General features: G+C 35.6%; 1 protein-coding gene and 2 long non-coding RNA genes across 3 annotated transcripts in view; 2 read left to right on the plus strand and 1 right to left on the minus strand.

Annotated features, from left to right (window-relative positions):
* The window catches only part of LOC104266568, a 3,420-nt gene extending 3,328 nt beyond the window's left edge, over positions 1–92 (plus strand). The window contains exon 3 of the long non-coding RNA XR_717619.2: positions 30–92. This is a non-coding gene — a long non-coding RNA (uncharacterized LOC104266568). The remainder of the gene's footprint in view (positions 1–29) is intronic.
* Positions 93–2,789: 2,697 nt separating this feature from the next.
* LOC100175740 (CD166 antigen) lies at positions 2,790–13,474 on the minus strand. Its single transcript, XM_026838466.1, has 14 exons — positions 13,255–13,474; positions 12,932–13,033; positions 12,084–12,251; positions 11,612–11,734; positions 10,604–10,690; positions 9,352–9,492; positions 7,143–7,337; positions 6,802–6,902; positions 6,474–6,636; positions 5,349–5,484; positions 4,728–4,885; positions 4,279–4,357; positions 3,717–3,817; positions 2,790–2,967 (listed from the first exon to the last, which is right to left on the minus strand). Exons 1-10 carry the CDS (start codon positions 13,283–13,285, stop codon positions 5,402–5,404), a joined length of 1,194 nt encoding a protein of 397 aa, XP_026694267.1. The 5' UTR covers positions 13,286–13,474; the 3' UTR covers positions 2,790–2,967; positions 3,717–3,817; positions 4,279–4,357; positions 4,728–4,885; positions 5,349–5,401.
* Positions 3,689–4,714, plus strand: LOC113475045. The gene is made up of 2 exons (XR_003396785.1): positions 3,689–3,830; positions 4,661–4,714. It is a non-coding gene; the product is annotated as an uncharacterized LOC113475045 (long non-coding RNA).
* Positions 13,475–14,807: the final 1,333 nt, after the last annotated feature.

The raw sequence follows: 14,807 nt of genomic DNA on the forward strand, positions 1-14,807 counted from the left end.
GGCTTTGGTTTGTGCTCGTACTAAATTAGGTGCACCGTGCAAGCAAGTGTAGTAAATGCAATACCTGCAAATGGCTTTAGTGTGTGGTCAGCGCGCATGCTTGTTCAGGCTCGGTTCTGCGTTAGTAAAAACATGCGTCACCAAATTGTCACCAACAAAAGTAGAAGCCAGAGTAAAAAGCGCTGCAATCCAAAGCTATTTGGCCGTTTTTAGTGTAAGCACTCTACCGCTGGTAGTTAGTTAAACTTGAAGTAACTTAAAGGTCTAAAACAGCATTTTGAAAAGCGAATTAAAAATGAAAAAAAATTAAAAACCATTTCGTCGCATTTTTGGAAACAGTTTTCTAGAAATATTCATTATTTTTTAAATTTCTCTTTATCAGAAATATGTCAATTGTAAATAAGCTTGAAACAATATGATTATGTGTTTTTATCACATAGATTTTAAAGTGTACTTATGAAGTAATCAAGGTTATTGCTATAATATACCAAATGTATAAGCAATTAAAAATTACAAATTCTATTTAACCAAGCAGAAAAGGATTTTTTTTTAGGAAATTTATCTAAAGTCTGTGTTCGAAAATCTTTATTTGTTCCGACCTACTGCGCATAGCGTTAATAGCGGCCGGTACAAATTTAACGATCGGAACAAATATATCAAGACGCGCCGTAGCACAATGGTTAGCACGTCTGTCTCTAAATGCAAAAGTCTCCAAAAATAATAACTCTTAGTTACATTCATTCATTCATTTAACCAATTTCAGCCCTTTAGATTTTAAGATTCTTTTTTTTTAAATAATTTTTTTTATTACCAGACGAGGCTTCTGGTAGCAGCGCTGATTACATTTACGACACCTTGAATATCAAATGCTCTTTCGCTGCTGAACTAAGAGATACGGGAAGATATGGATTCACCCTTCCAGAACGGTAATAACTAGCGCCGTGGCATATATAACTAGGCATTATTTGTTTTTATCACATAGGTTTTAAAGTGTACTTATGAAGTAATCAAGGTTATTGCTATAATATACCAAATGTATAAGCAATTAAAAATTACAAATTCTATTTAACCAAGCAAAAAAGGATTTTTTTTAGGAAATTTATCTAAAGTCTGTATCCGAAAATCTTGCCAGCTAAAAAACGCTATTACAATAAGATAAGCTTCACGAAATATAAAAATTAAATTTTGCCGCATTTTGGCCCTAAAATTTAGCCGCATTTTTGGCCTTGAAATTAAGCCACATTTCTGGCTACTTTGGATTGCCTCGCATATTTCACAACTGGTTTCCACATACTGACTTTTATTTCTGCGAAAATGTTCGCATTGGCTTGGAGTTGTTTAGGCGAAAGTCGTCGTGTGGTTCATACTGAACTCGTAACTAAGAACGACGATAATTTATAAAAATAATTTGAAAAAAAATGTGTCTATGAAAGGTTTTTTCATAAAGTCATAGTCGTTATAACACGGGTGTTCTGTTTCATACACCTCGTGCCAGCTTACAAGTTACCATGTATGTAACTTTGTAGGTAATTAATTTTTTGGATACTTATCTTTTTTCTTATGTATAAATAATATTTACAGAATTATATAACCGTATCATTTTCTAAAATATGGTTGTTAATTATTAAAAGTTGGCTTAAGAAATATAGAACCTTATGTGCTGATGGTTTCCCTCTTGCCCAACAATAGGCTACTAAATAAAATTAAAAAAAAACTTGCCGAAAGCCTATAGGTTTTAAAACATTACTAAAGATTTATAGAAGCGCCATTAAATTTACCTCGTCGGCAGCGGCCATTTTTTCGCCTTCACCAGCCTCTAATTCTTTCCTGATAAAATGTAAATAATAAAGAAAACATTCCCATAAAAAATTTGCATTAAAAAAATTCACATTAAAACAATTAAAAATTTTCGCATCTATTCTTGCTGGTTTTTCTGTGCACCATATGTGTTGGATTCTGCATACTAGTTAGGACTATGTTAGAGCCATTAAGGGTCTTGCCCAAGAACACATAAACCTGATGCAAGCAAAAGCTTTAAACCCGGGAACCTTCAGTTACAAATTTAATACTCTAACCAGTGGCGCAGCCAGGAGGTTTAGGGTGTCACGAACCCCCCCTCTTTTAAACCAAAAAAAAATTAAAATTTGAAAATTTTTTGATTAAAACCCCCCCCCCTAATTTTTTTTCTGGCTCCGCCACTAACTCTAACCATTGTAATTTTTATAGAATTTTTTTCTTTGTGTGGCTAACAATTTGGTCAACCCGTAAGTGGCCACTGGGTTGGAGCAATCCCCCCTAAAGTCAGACATGCCTATATAGGTAATAATATATATATACATATATATGTATATACAATATATAAAACTTACTCGTCCTTGGCATTTTGGTCTTTAGCAGATTTCTTTTTCTCTGTAATGAAAAGCAATTGTAAATTTCAAAATAAAGTTAAGATATACAATTATATATATAAAGATGTTGGTCGCAAGTATTGGCCAATGTCATAACGAACAACAGTCGGAAAAACAACAGTCGTTAAACAGGGGCGTTCTGTTTCATACACCTCGTGCCAGCTTACGAGTTACCATGTATGTTACTTTGTGGGTGATTTTTTTTGTTTTTTTTATATTATTTATGCGTGATTGATAATTTGGACCACTTATTAGTGACCACTGGGTTGAAGCAAATGTCGTGAAGTGTCTTGCCCAAAAAAAGCAGTGTTGAGCCTCACCTATACTTTTTAACATGGATACAGGTGTGTATGTATATGACCAAACAAAAAAGTGACTTACTGTAGCAATACACTGCAAGTGGCACGCCGACAACCAGCAGGGCAACGATAAGTATAATTATGATGACGACTCCAGTTCCCAAACCGCCTGTAACTGGTTGAACGCAGCAAACAAACTCATCATCAAGAATAACAGTAGCACTTCCAGAACCGTGGGCGTTCGACGCTGTGCATGTGAACTGTACAAAATATGAATTATTAATACAAAAAAAATTAACAAAAAATTCAATTTTTTTTAACGGAAAATAAAACTTTTTTAATAAAAATAATTTTTACGGAGCTAAAAATGAAATATAAAATGTGTAATAAATGAATGACAATGTGTAACTTTGTTAGTGATTAACTTTTGGTGTTTTATTAATGAGTGGCGGACAATTTGGACAATTTATAAATGACTACTGGGTTGCAGCAATTATAATAATAATAATAATAACTTTTATTGGTCTCTTCGATTACAGTAGCCAAAATTTAAAAATATTTTAAGCGAAAAGACAGGATATAGCGACAAAACAACAGTTGTTAAAACACGCTTACAGTTAAAAACATATTTCATTTAGTTGGAAGAAAAGAAGGGTGGTCGCTACACCTAGCGGACAGACGAGCAATTTATTTTAATTAAGTTAAAATTCGAATAGAAACAAAAGTGTGCGTAAAGAAAGTTAAGTGTCTTTCCAAAAAAAAAGCTAACCACAATGGTGGCAGTGTCATACTTTGAACCCATACCCTTTGGTTTACAATCAATAGCTTTAACCACTTTTTCACAGAGCAGATAAATGAAAATTAAAAGTATTTTTTTGTTTGTTATAAAGAGCATAATATACTAAAAAATTTTTTTGGTTTTATTGAATACTTTTGTAAAATCAATAAACGTTTTTAACTTATTTATCTGTTTAAGTTTTGGGTTAATCAAACACTTATTTAGACTTACGTTAAGAGGAGTCATCTGTTTCTGCATATCCGGTATCACCAATTCTAGTTTGTTTTGGCCGATAGCACTTGGGGTGTAGTCGTTGTACGAATCCATACTCACTGTAAAAAGTGGGTAAGTTTTAACTTGTGTAAATGCGAAATCCCCACAAAAATTATTACCCACAAAGTAATATACTTAGGAAACTTGTTATTTTTGAGGGGTGTGAAAACAACAGTCGTTAAACACAGGAGTTTGTTTCATAAACCTTGTGCCAGCTTACAAGTTACCAAGCATGTTACTTTGTAGGTGATTGTTTTTTGGCATTTTTTCATTTTTTATGTATGGCTTATAATTTGAACAACCGATTAGTGACTACTGGGTTGGAGCAATTGCCGTTAAGTGTCTTGCCCAAGGACACATACGCCAACAATGGTGGCAGCGAAGAGCCTTGAACCAATTACCTATGGGTTAGAGGCTAACCAACTGTGCTACAGCGTCAAAAAATTATAAAGCAACACAGAATTGTTCAACAATATGAATGGTTCATCGGGGTCATGTTAAATTTATTAAAAGTACTTACTTGAACATGCTGGGTGCCCAGTAGATTGACAAATCATTTTTACATACCCTCCCTCTCCTGTCTGTGAGCTTGAGGACACCTGGTAAAAGATATTTTAAATGAATGAATGTAACTTACTTTTTCCTCGCAGGGTCGAAAAAAAACCAGGGGTCGTTATAACACGGATGTTCTGATTTATACACCCCTCGTGTTAGCTTACGAGTTACCATGTATGTTACTTTGTCGGTGATTATTTGTGTCTTTTATTTCTGCATGACTGATAATTTGGACAACCCATTAGTGACCACTGAGTTTGAGAAACTGCCATTAAGTGTTTTGCCCAAGGACACATACACCCACAATGGTAGCAGCGAAGAGCCTTTAACTCATAACTTTTGCCTAGAGTTCGGCGCTCCAACCACTGTAGCACAGAGCTGGTTAAAAGAATCTACATTATAAAAAAAACTTACGTATTTTTGTAGCACTGGTTTGCAACCCCCATTGACCACAACTTGGAAGGTGACAGTTTTTTCTAAGCCTCCTTTGCTTGCACTGCATGAATAGGTACCAGCATCCGCATATGTCACACTATCCAATATCACACTAGAACTGTGGGTTTCTTGGTTCACTAAAATGTAAAAAAAATATGAATGTAGTATGTATTAAAATGTAACAAAGAAATAAATGTATTACTTTAAAAATGTAAAAATTTAATGAACGTATTATTTATCTTGCAAGGTGGGGCCAAAAAAAAAATTTCGTTATAACTTTTTTTAACACACGTTTTGCCCAAGGACACATTCGCCTACAATGGTGGCAGCGTCAAGCCTTGAACCTGTAACATCTTGGCTAGAGGCATCCATGCTAACCACTTTGCATTGGCACAAAAAAATGTCGTGCCTAGTAAACTGTGTAATAGCAAATACATGCCCAAAAAACAGTAACACAGCTTCAATAAAACATAGCTACCTTTTCAATGTATATATGGGGTATTGTTAACGAAAATGACTTATTTTTTAATTGCAGTCAAATATGTGATCAAAAAATAAACGTGCTCAATAAGATATTATAATACGTGCTCATTCATTCACCTTTTCCAATGTAGATATCAGGTATGGGGTTGCCTGCAGCAGAGCATCTCACGTTAAGACTTCCACCAAACCTCCACAACAACAGGCTGGCCACTGACAACAGCACCGTTGGATGTAATCTGAGGTGCTTCTATCCCTGTTGAATAAATGAAGGTGATTTATTTTATCCTCGCGCGGCCGGAAAACGCCAGTCGTTAAACACGGGTGTTCATACACCTAGTGCCAGCTTGTGAGTTACCATGTATTTTACTTTGGTGAATATTATTTTTTTCATACTTTTTTTTATGTATAGCTGATAATTTGGACAGCCCATTAGTGACCACTGGGTTGAAGCAATTGCCGTTAGATATCTTGCCCAAGAACACATACGCCCACAATGGTGGAGTATAAAAAATTCATAAGTTAGAGAGGCCACAAAGACCAGAGATAGTTAAAAAGGATTACATTAGGTTTTAATTACAGATACGTGCCTAATGATAGATAATAATGTTTTTTACTTGTTTATCTTTGCATGGCGGAACAGCGACAGTCGTTATAACATGGGTGTTCTGTTTCATACACCTCGTGTCATAGCTTTCGGAATATTACTATAATAATAACTTTATTTGTCTCTTCGATCACGATGGCGAAGATTTAGAAATATTAAAAAGACAAGATATAGCGACAAAACAACAGTTGTTAAAACACGCTTACATTTAAAACATATAGTAGGGTGGGGGAAAGATGGGACACTTTTCAGTCTATTTTCTCTTCCCATTTGGTAGTAAACAAACGATATTTTTCAAAAATTATAAAACCGTGTCCCGACGACACCCCAAGACCGTTGTTAACTGTTTAAAACACGGTATTTAGATATTATGTGCTGGTGTCTCATCTTCCCCCACAGTAGTATATTTCCATTTATTTGAAATAAATGAATGAATGAATGTAATTTACTTTATCCTCGCGTGACCGGAAAACGACAGTCGTTATCACACGGGTTAACACCTCGTGCCAGCTTACGAGTTACCATGTATGTTACTTTGCGAGTAATTATTTTTTTTTTGTTTTTTTTATGTATGGCTGATAATTTTGACAACCCATTAGTGACCACTGGGTTGGAGCAATTGCCGGTAAAATGCTTACATTTGACGTCAAGAGATGCCGAATCTTGTGCTTTAGGTTCAGTTGAATCATCAGTATATGCATAACATGTATATAATCCTCTATCGTTCATTGTAGCTCTTGAAATAATGAAGTCTTCTCCAGTTACGTTATGATAATTGCCAGATGGGTCTTGTAGTTCAAGCTAAAAAATTTTTTTTTTGTAATTAAAAAAAAAAAAAAAATTTGTAATTTTTTTTTTCGGCCCACAATGGTAGCAGCGGAGAGCCTTGAATCCATTACCTCTGGGTTGAAGCGTGCGTTAACAACTTTGCCAATGCGTCGGACTTATTTATATCAAGCAGCTCACCATTGGTGCTGGATTTCCATTTGCAGAACAACTTATTGTGACTGAATCTCCTTCTTCAACGACGCTGTTTCTGATATAGATGGATGCTTCACTGGTAACGTCTGTAGATGAATGAATGAATAAAAAAAATCGAAAAACTGTCTCTACAGTCACGATAACGAAGAACGGAAAAGTTTATAAAACCGAAAAGTAACTTTGAGAGTGATTATTTTTTAATAATTTTTTCACTTTTTAGACCGCAGAGCTGGGCTGTTAGAGTAATAGACCAAATCTGGCCCAAATTCCAGGTTCTCAAAAGAGCATTACCGACATAAAATAGAAAAATGAATCTCAAATCCTACGTTTTACTACGATGTGTGGTGTGGTTCCAGTAGAACCGAATTCCAGGTCAGGGTAGAGCCAGGTTTTGCAAAAGATTGTGTCACCGTCCAATTCGGCGGTCGGGTCGATACGTAGGATAGCGGATACGTTGTAGGTACCGTCATCGTTGGTTTCATATTTAACGTCGGATCCATCCACGACAGTCCACACGTTAGCTGGATTAAAATTAACATTTTTAATGGTTATAACATTTAGCACATAATGTCCAAATATCCGGATCGTGTTTTAAACAATTAACAACAGTATATGGGAGTCGTAAGGATACGGTTTTATAATTCGTTAAATGTTTTTTGTTTACTACCAAATGGGACGAGAAAATAAAATGAAAAAGTGTCCCATCTTCCCCCACTCTACTCTATATTAAAACGTCAAGGCTGCTATTAATGTCTCGCGTCTTTACGCGCACTTTTGTTTCTATTAGAAGACTAACTTGATGTAATTAAACATAAATGGCTCGTTTGTCTGCTAGGTGTAGCGACCACGCTTGTTTTATTCAAATTAAATGTAAAGTTTTTACTGTAAGCGTGTTTTAACAACTGTTGTTTTGTTGCTATATCCTGTCTTTTCGTTTAAAATATTTTTAAATCTTCGCTACCGTAATTGAAGAGACAAATTAAGTTATTATTATGACTTGTTACCCTTTGAAAACGATGTTTCTTATACACCTGTGTCTGCTAACGAGTAACCACGCATGGAACTTATTTACGAGTTATAACTTTTCGTTGTAACATAGTTGTTCTTTTTCTAATACACCTGTTCCCGCTAACGAGTTACCACGTAAGAACCACTGGCTTAAAGCAATTGCCGTAATTTTCCAAATGCCCGAAATGGTAGCACCTTATTAGTGTTATTACCTTTTGAGTTATTGTTAAATTTAACTACTTTTTGGTACGCTTAGAAAGACTTGTAAACCACAGTTTTGTACAGTGTTGTAGGTAAAGATGAAACAAGTTAGCATAAAATATTCCATATTTTCGGATCGTGTTTTAAACAATTTAACAGCGCTTTTTTATAGTGGTGAGGATACGGCTCTACAATTCTTTAAATGTTGTTGGTTTACTACCAAATGGGACGAACAAATAATTAAAACATGAACCGTTTTACCCCAACCTTATATATATAGTAATGTGGGGTAAGATGGAACACATTTAACACATAAAACCTAAAATAACCAACGGTCTATGGGAGTCGTGAGAATGCGGTTTTATAATTCTTTGACTGTTCTTTGTTTACTACCAAATGGGACGGTAAATCAAATCAATAAAAACATGTACCATTTTACCCCAACTTACTATTAATTGAAGCTACCTTTAATATCTACGTTATATTTTGTCCGCACCGGCAGAAATTTAGAAGAACTGTATTAAGCAAACAATTTATATCGTTTATCAATCAGTGACACAACCAACTGCCAAGTACGTAAATCACTCGCATAGTTTTGGCGTGGCGTTGCCCGCGAGTTTATATCGCTCCAGGCGAGCGCTTTCACATTTCTAAAGCAGACACTGAACCGTGTGGTAGTCTGGAGAATATTTGAAAATTTGGTACGTGTTTGGGGGGTAAGATAGGCCACGTTTTCATTCTTTTATGCAAGGCTTTACCTTTATTAGTAAACTATAGTAGTTAAAATTGAATATTATAGTAAAGTGGGGTAAAATGGGACCTTTAATTCTCTTTTTTTGTCTCATTTGGTAGTAAACAAAGAACATTTACAGAACTATAAAACCGTTTCTTCACGACTTAAAATGAGCGTTGAAAGCGAAAAATCAACATTATAAAACATAGGATATTTTGTCCAAACGGTAACCATCTTATTTTAAAGTAAAATAAAATAGTATAGTAGGGTGGGGGGAGATGGGACACCTTTTCAGTCTATTTTCTCTTTATATTGGGTAGTAAACAAAGAACATTCGAAAAATTATAGAACTGTATCCTCACGACTCCCATAAACCGTTGTTAATTGTTAAAAACACGATCAGGATATTTGGATATTAGGTTCTAAAGGTGTCCCGTCTTCCCCCACCCTACTATATTTACAGAATTTTATAACCGTATTTTCGCGTCTCTAAAATAGAGTTTATACGCTAACGATATCTATCTTAGCACACAGCACAAAAAACAATGAAGTACACACTGTATTCAGTTTACCATACATTCTAAATGGCCTACCTGTGCCCTCAGAGATAAATTCAAATTTCTGTGGTCTTGGATAGGCGAACGTAGCGACACATTGCGCAATGGTTACGTTGGTTTGAGTGTCTTCGACTGGGTCTTCTGAGATTGCTGGTGTGCCATCGTACATTGGGTTTTCTAAAAAATTAAGTGTTAATAAAAAACAATAAAAAAAAAATATGATTAAAAATTGCGCAATAAAAAAATTGATACTGTATCAAAAAGTTTTGTGTAAAAAAATGTATTTTTTTGTAAATTAAAATTGCATTAGCTGAAAAAGGCTTAGTTTGGATATAACGTTCACTCGCAGTGAGATCAACTTACTAGAAAAATTATTCACGCAGCAATCCTTTCAAAGTAACAACTAATCACAAACAAAAGAATCGTAACTTCAAAGAAACGACGTGTGCGCGCGTTTGGACGAGTTTTTTTAAGTTCGATTGCGCAACATATTTAGCTCCCGAGTCATAGTTACAATTGTACGATTATCTGAACTGTTGTCCTTTACGGTAACTCGAAAACGTTACCGTTTTAAATGAAAAATAAACGTATAGATTGGGCTTAGTATAAGGTCTTTCTGTAAAAAATATAAAAAATACTATATTTTGTATTTCAAGTTAAACACATTTCGTTTTAAATTCAGTAGGGATTCTCAAACTTTGCGCAAATTGATCACCGTACCAAACTACCAATTATAAAAACTAAAAAATATAAATGTTCTTTGTTTATCCTCGCGTCGCGGGGCAACGATAGTCGTCAAAACACGGATGTTTTGTTTCATACACTTGCTAGCTTAGGAGTTATCACGTGTCTAACTTTGTATAATTTTGTTTTGGGAAATCATTTAAAATTTTAATGTGGAGTTAGCAATTTAAACAACCCATAAGCGATCAATGGGCTGGAACAATTGCTGTTAAGGTTTTGCCTAATGACCACAATGGTAGCAGCATCGAGCCTCGAACTCAGTTCTTGGTAAACAAATACTTAGGATCTGGTGCTACGAAAACGTAACAGACAAAAATCAAGTCTAGCCAATTGTATAATAAAGATACATATTTAATAAATGTAACTTACTTTATCCTTGCGTGGCCGGAAAACGACAGTCGTTATAACACGGGTGTTTTGTTTCATATACCTCGTGCCCGCTTACGAGTTACCATGTATGTTACTTTGTGGGTGCTTTCGTCAGTCTTATATTCAAATAGAAACTAAACTCACAAAATTCAGTCTAATAATTTTTAATAAATACCTGTTGACGACTCCGTAGGCTCTTCTTGTATTATTGGTCGAATGTCCAGATTAATTTCCATGGCATTAATTTCAACATTGGGCGGGTCTGTTATGTAAGGCCACATTTTTAGTTAACTATTAGGTTAAAATTGAGTATTATAGTGGTGGGGTAAGATGGGACATATTTTCATTCTCTTTTTTCGTTTTATTTGGTAGTAAACAAAAAATGATTTTCATTTTACAAAATTATATAGTAGGGTGGGAGGAGATAGGACACGTTTTTATTCTGTTTACTTTTCCGTTTCAATTGGTGGTAAACAAAAAAACATTCAAAGAATTATAAAACACTATCTTCAGGACACCCATAGACCGTTGGTAATTGTTAAAAATACGATCAGGATATTTGAAAACTATGTACAGGTGTCTCGTCTTTTCCCACTCCACTATATAACCGTATAGCTCTAAAGTGATCGGGCAAAATTGTTGTGTTATTTTATATATAGTTGGGTGGCGGAAGATGGGACACCTTTAGCACAAAATATATAAATATCCTGGTCGTGTTTTAAACAATTAACAACGGTCTATGAAAGTCGCGAGGACAAGGTTTTATAATTCTTTGAATGTTCTTTGTTTACTACTAAAGTGTACGAGAAAATAGAGTGCAAATGTGTCCCACCTTCCCCCATTCTACTATACATCGTATCGCTAACCACAACTTTTTGGGTGTTTGAATTTTGTGTTATGAGTTGGAGCAATGACCGTTAAGTGCCTACCTATGTACACACGTGCCTGAAACTGTTGCAAAACTGAGCATCAAAAACAAAGTCTTTAGTTTTCAATGCCCGATTTGACTAGCAATTTTGACACATTTTTAAACTAGTAGCAGCACACGGCCTCGTACGCGGTATCTTCCCGTTACGAAGCACTTCAATCGCTTTGTTAGGGCAGTGGTTTAAAAATGCATAGCATGTGTCAAGTGCGGTCGCTAGCTCTTAGCCCATTAGTGTAAATACGCAAACATACTTACTGTACACGTTCACTTCGAACAGAACATTATCGGCGTCGTGAGAAGTCAGGTTCTCTACTTCGCATTGATATTGAGCGCCGTCGACGATTCGTATGCTCTGTATCGTAGCATCTGCTCTGCCAACTGCAAAGTAACAAACCGTTTATAAGAAATAGTAAACGAATGAATAAATAAATGTAACTTATTTATCCTCCCGTGGCGGCGCATCTACAGTCGTTATAACACGGATGTTCTGTCACATACACCTCGTGCCCGCTAACGAGTTACTACGTATGTAACTTTGAGGGTAACTACTGGGTTAAAGTAATTGCCGCTAAGTGTCTTGCCTAAGTACGCATACGTCCACAACAGTCGCAGCGTCGAACATATTTCCTCCAGCATAAGATTCAACCATACTAATATATCATGCACTGTATTAAAACTTAGACAAATGCAATATAATATTTGCCAAAATTTATCCAAAGCCACCTACCGCCAAAGTTGTCAGTCGACATGAAGAATCTGTCCTTTAGGTCGTTTGGGAAGTTGTTGTAATGATAGCTGTCAGCTACGCTACTTTTTCCAAGTTTAATTCGTGAACCACCACTAGTAACCAGAGACCACCAAACTGCTAAATTGTCACCGTCTTCGGGTACGCTTGCTAAAAGTTATATAAAAGGTTGGGGTAAGATGGTTTATATTTTTAGGTTATTTGTTATATAGTAGGTTGGGGTAAGATGGTACATGTTTTATTTGTTTAGTTATATAGTAGATTGGAGTAAAATAGTTCGTGTTTTTATTTTCTCATGATCTCCGATTTATTAGTAAACAAAAAAATATTTACAGAAAATAAATGTGTCCTCACGACTACAAAACAGCTTTGTTAGTTGGTAAAAATACGATTATAAAATATGGGATATTATGTGCTAACGGTATCAATCTTACCCCACATTAAAACAAACTAATGCATATATTTCTCTGGGATAAAATGGGACATCTTTAGCACATAATATCCAAAAGCCTAATCGTGTTTTAAACAATTAACAACGATCTATGGTAGTCGTTGGGATACGGTTTTATAATTCTTTGAATGTTGTCTGTTTGCTACCAAATTGGTCGAGAAAATAGAATGAAAATGTGTCCCATCCTTCCCCTCCCAACTATATACATATATAAATATCGAAAGAGTAGCCGGATAGTTTTAAACACACACAAAATAAAAAAGCTAAAAGATACTGTACGGGTTAGGTGTATTTTTGTTAGAATTTTTCGATTTTAACTAACCAGAAACTTTTCGAATCAGTTTTACACCGAACAAAATACGATTAAGTTATGACTTACGAGGTGGGTCTACTTGACAGGATAATACAGCATCACTGTTCATAGGAAACCTTGGCGGACCGGTGTATGAAACTCGCAGACACTGAGTTCCACCAATTAAAACTGCCGAAAAATAAGAAACTTTGTTTAATTATCAAAAAGTCGCTAGTTTTAGATTTACAATATTTTATAACACGAATTATTGCTGTGTACGCTTTTATACGAATAGTGTTCTATTTTTTGTAGCTTTTACTTTTACGCTTAAAATAATTGGAGTAAATAGTTTAGGCATTTTAAGTAACTTTATTAGAAGCTAAAAATGTAACTAATTGTTTTTTACTTACCCATAAAAAAGATGGCAGCCGAAAAGTCCATATTTTTCTGTCTTCGGCTGTCGTCACGTATAAGAGGTTTTAATCAACTCTAGATAGACTCACGCTACGCTTGTAATTTAATAACGTAATCAGACTATGAATAGAAAAGCTTCGTATGAGCTAGCTTGAATTGTAATAAATAGCTAGCACGATTACGCTTGTACAAAAACTACTGATGCGTAAATGAAAGGAAGACGTTTTAAGAGTATGACTCTTTTTCTCTTACTTTACAGCTTCACAGTTCAACGCGTACCTGTACACAACCCTATTCGGAGAAGATATACGTTACTGAAAAACTGTAAAGGGAATTGACAATAGACTGCGAACCACTGTATTGTTCGGGGCTGCATTTCTGGAGTCCTAATTATGATACGGGCGTGTCGCTAAAGAGACAAAGCCATGTTTTGTCTACGTAATCACCACGTTGATCGACGCTGGCAAAACTGACTTGCTGGATAATTTCTCTTATCAATTCTATTGTCATTAAGAAGTTTATAAGACAAATAAAACCGAGCGCCATATCCGTATTGTTTATCCTTTTCATATAACTCGCTCGCCTTCTAAAATTGATTACAAAAATAGAGAAAGCATAATTACCTAGAAAGACACCAAAATTAACTAAACAGTTTCTCCAAAAGCTCGTTCTGCATGACTGTAGGCCAATTAGAATTAGGTTCCCATTGGCAGTTAGTAAGCGTTTAAACGGCGCTAATGAATACGAATTCAAACGACAAAAATAACAAACTGCGCCAAAGCCCCTCATAGCAGGTTGCACGTTTTAAATTCTACACTAAACCCATATACGGTTTTCTGTGCAGATCGATTTTCATAACGTTAATGACAACAACCTAGAATGGTGTTGTAACAGCAGGCTCTTCAAAACGCAGAGACAACAGAATGGTCGTCGCGCCGAATCATATCTTGCCTTAGGCGGATTACTCAACCGGTTTGTAATTACTTTTCCCGTGATGCGACTTACAAACTTGACGCTGGTGTCTTAGTTTGCGGCGCCTTGAACCGGACAACAAAACAAAATTCAGTACATATTTTTTACCATTACCCTTGACTTTATATATATTTTCGTTTTTTGTACTGCGTTATAATTATGAAACTCCAGTACGAGCCAACAATAAGAGCTGTATTTCAAGCACCTGGAACTAGCTAAAACTGTGGTAACAGACCACGAGGCTGTACGAGTGTTTTCGCTTGATTGGGTTTCAATAGACAGAAATGGCGCCAACTTATTCTAAATCCCCAAAACTGTTTTTTTTTCTAACTTTCTATAGCTTCTTACGATACGACGGCTTCTTACGAAACAACTTAAATTCGCTTGTGCACTGTAGAACCACCAAATAACTGTACAGCGGCGTGCGTATTTAAATATTCTGTGTTAAAAGCGACCTTATCGTAGTGCACGGTCGGCGTGGTGTACTGCGAAATCGACGCTGTGTGCCACGTCATACTGCCGTAGACAAAGCCCTTGGTTGCGTCACAATCCAACAACCGCATAGTCCTATCTCTAC

The sequence above is a fragment of the Ciona intestinalis genome, unplaced genomic scaffold (assembly GCF_000224145.3).
Source record: "Ciona intestinalis unplaced genomic scaffold, KH HT000092.2, whole genome shotgun sequence".
Lineage (NCBI taxonomy): Eukaryota > Metazoa > Chordata > Ascidiacea > Phlebobranchia > Cionidae > Ciona > Ciona intestinalis.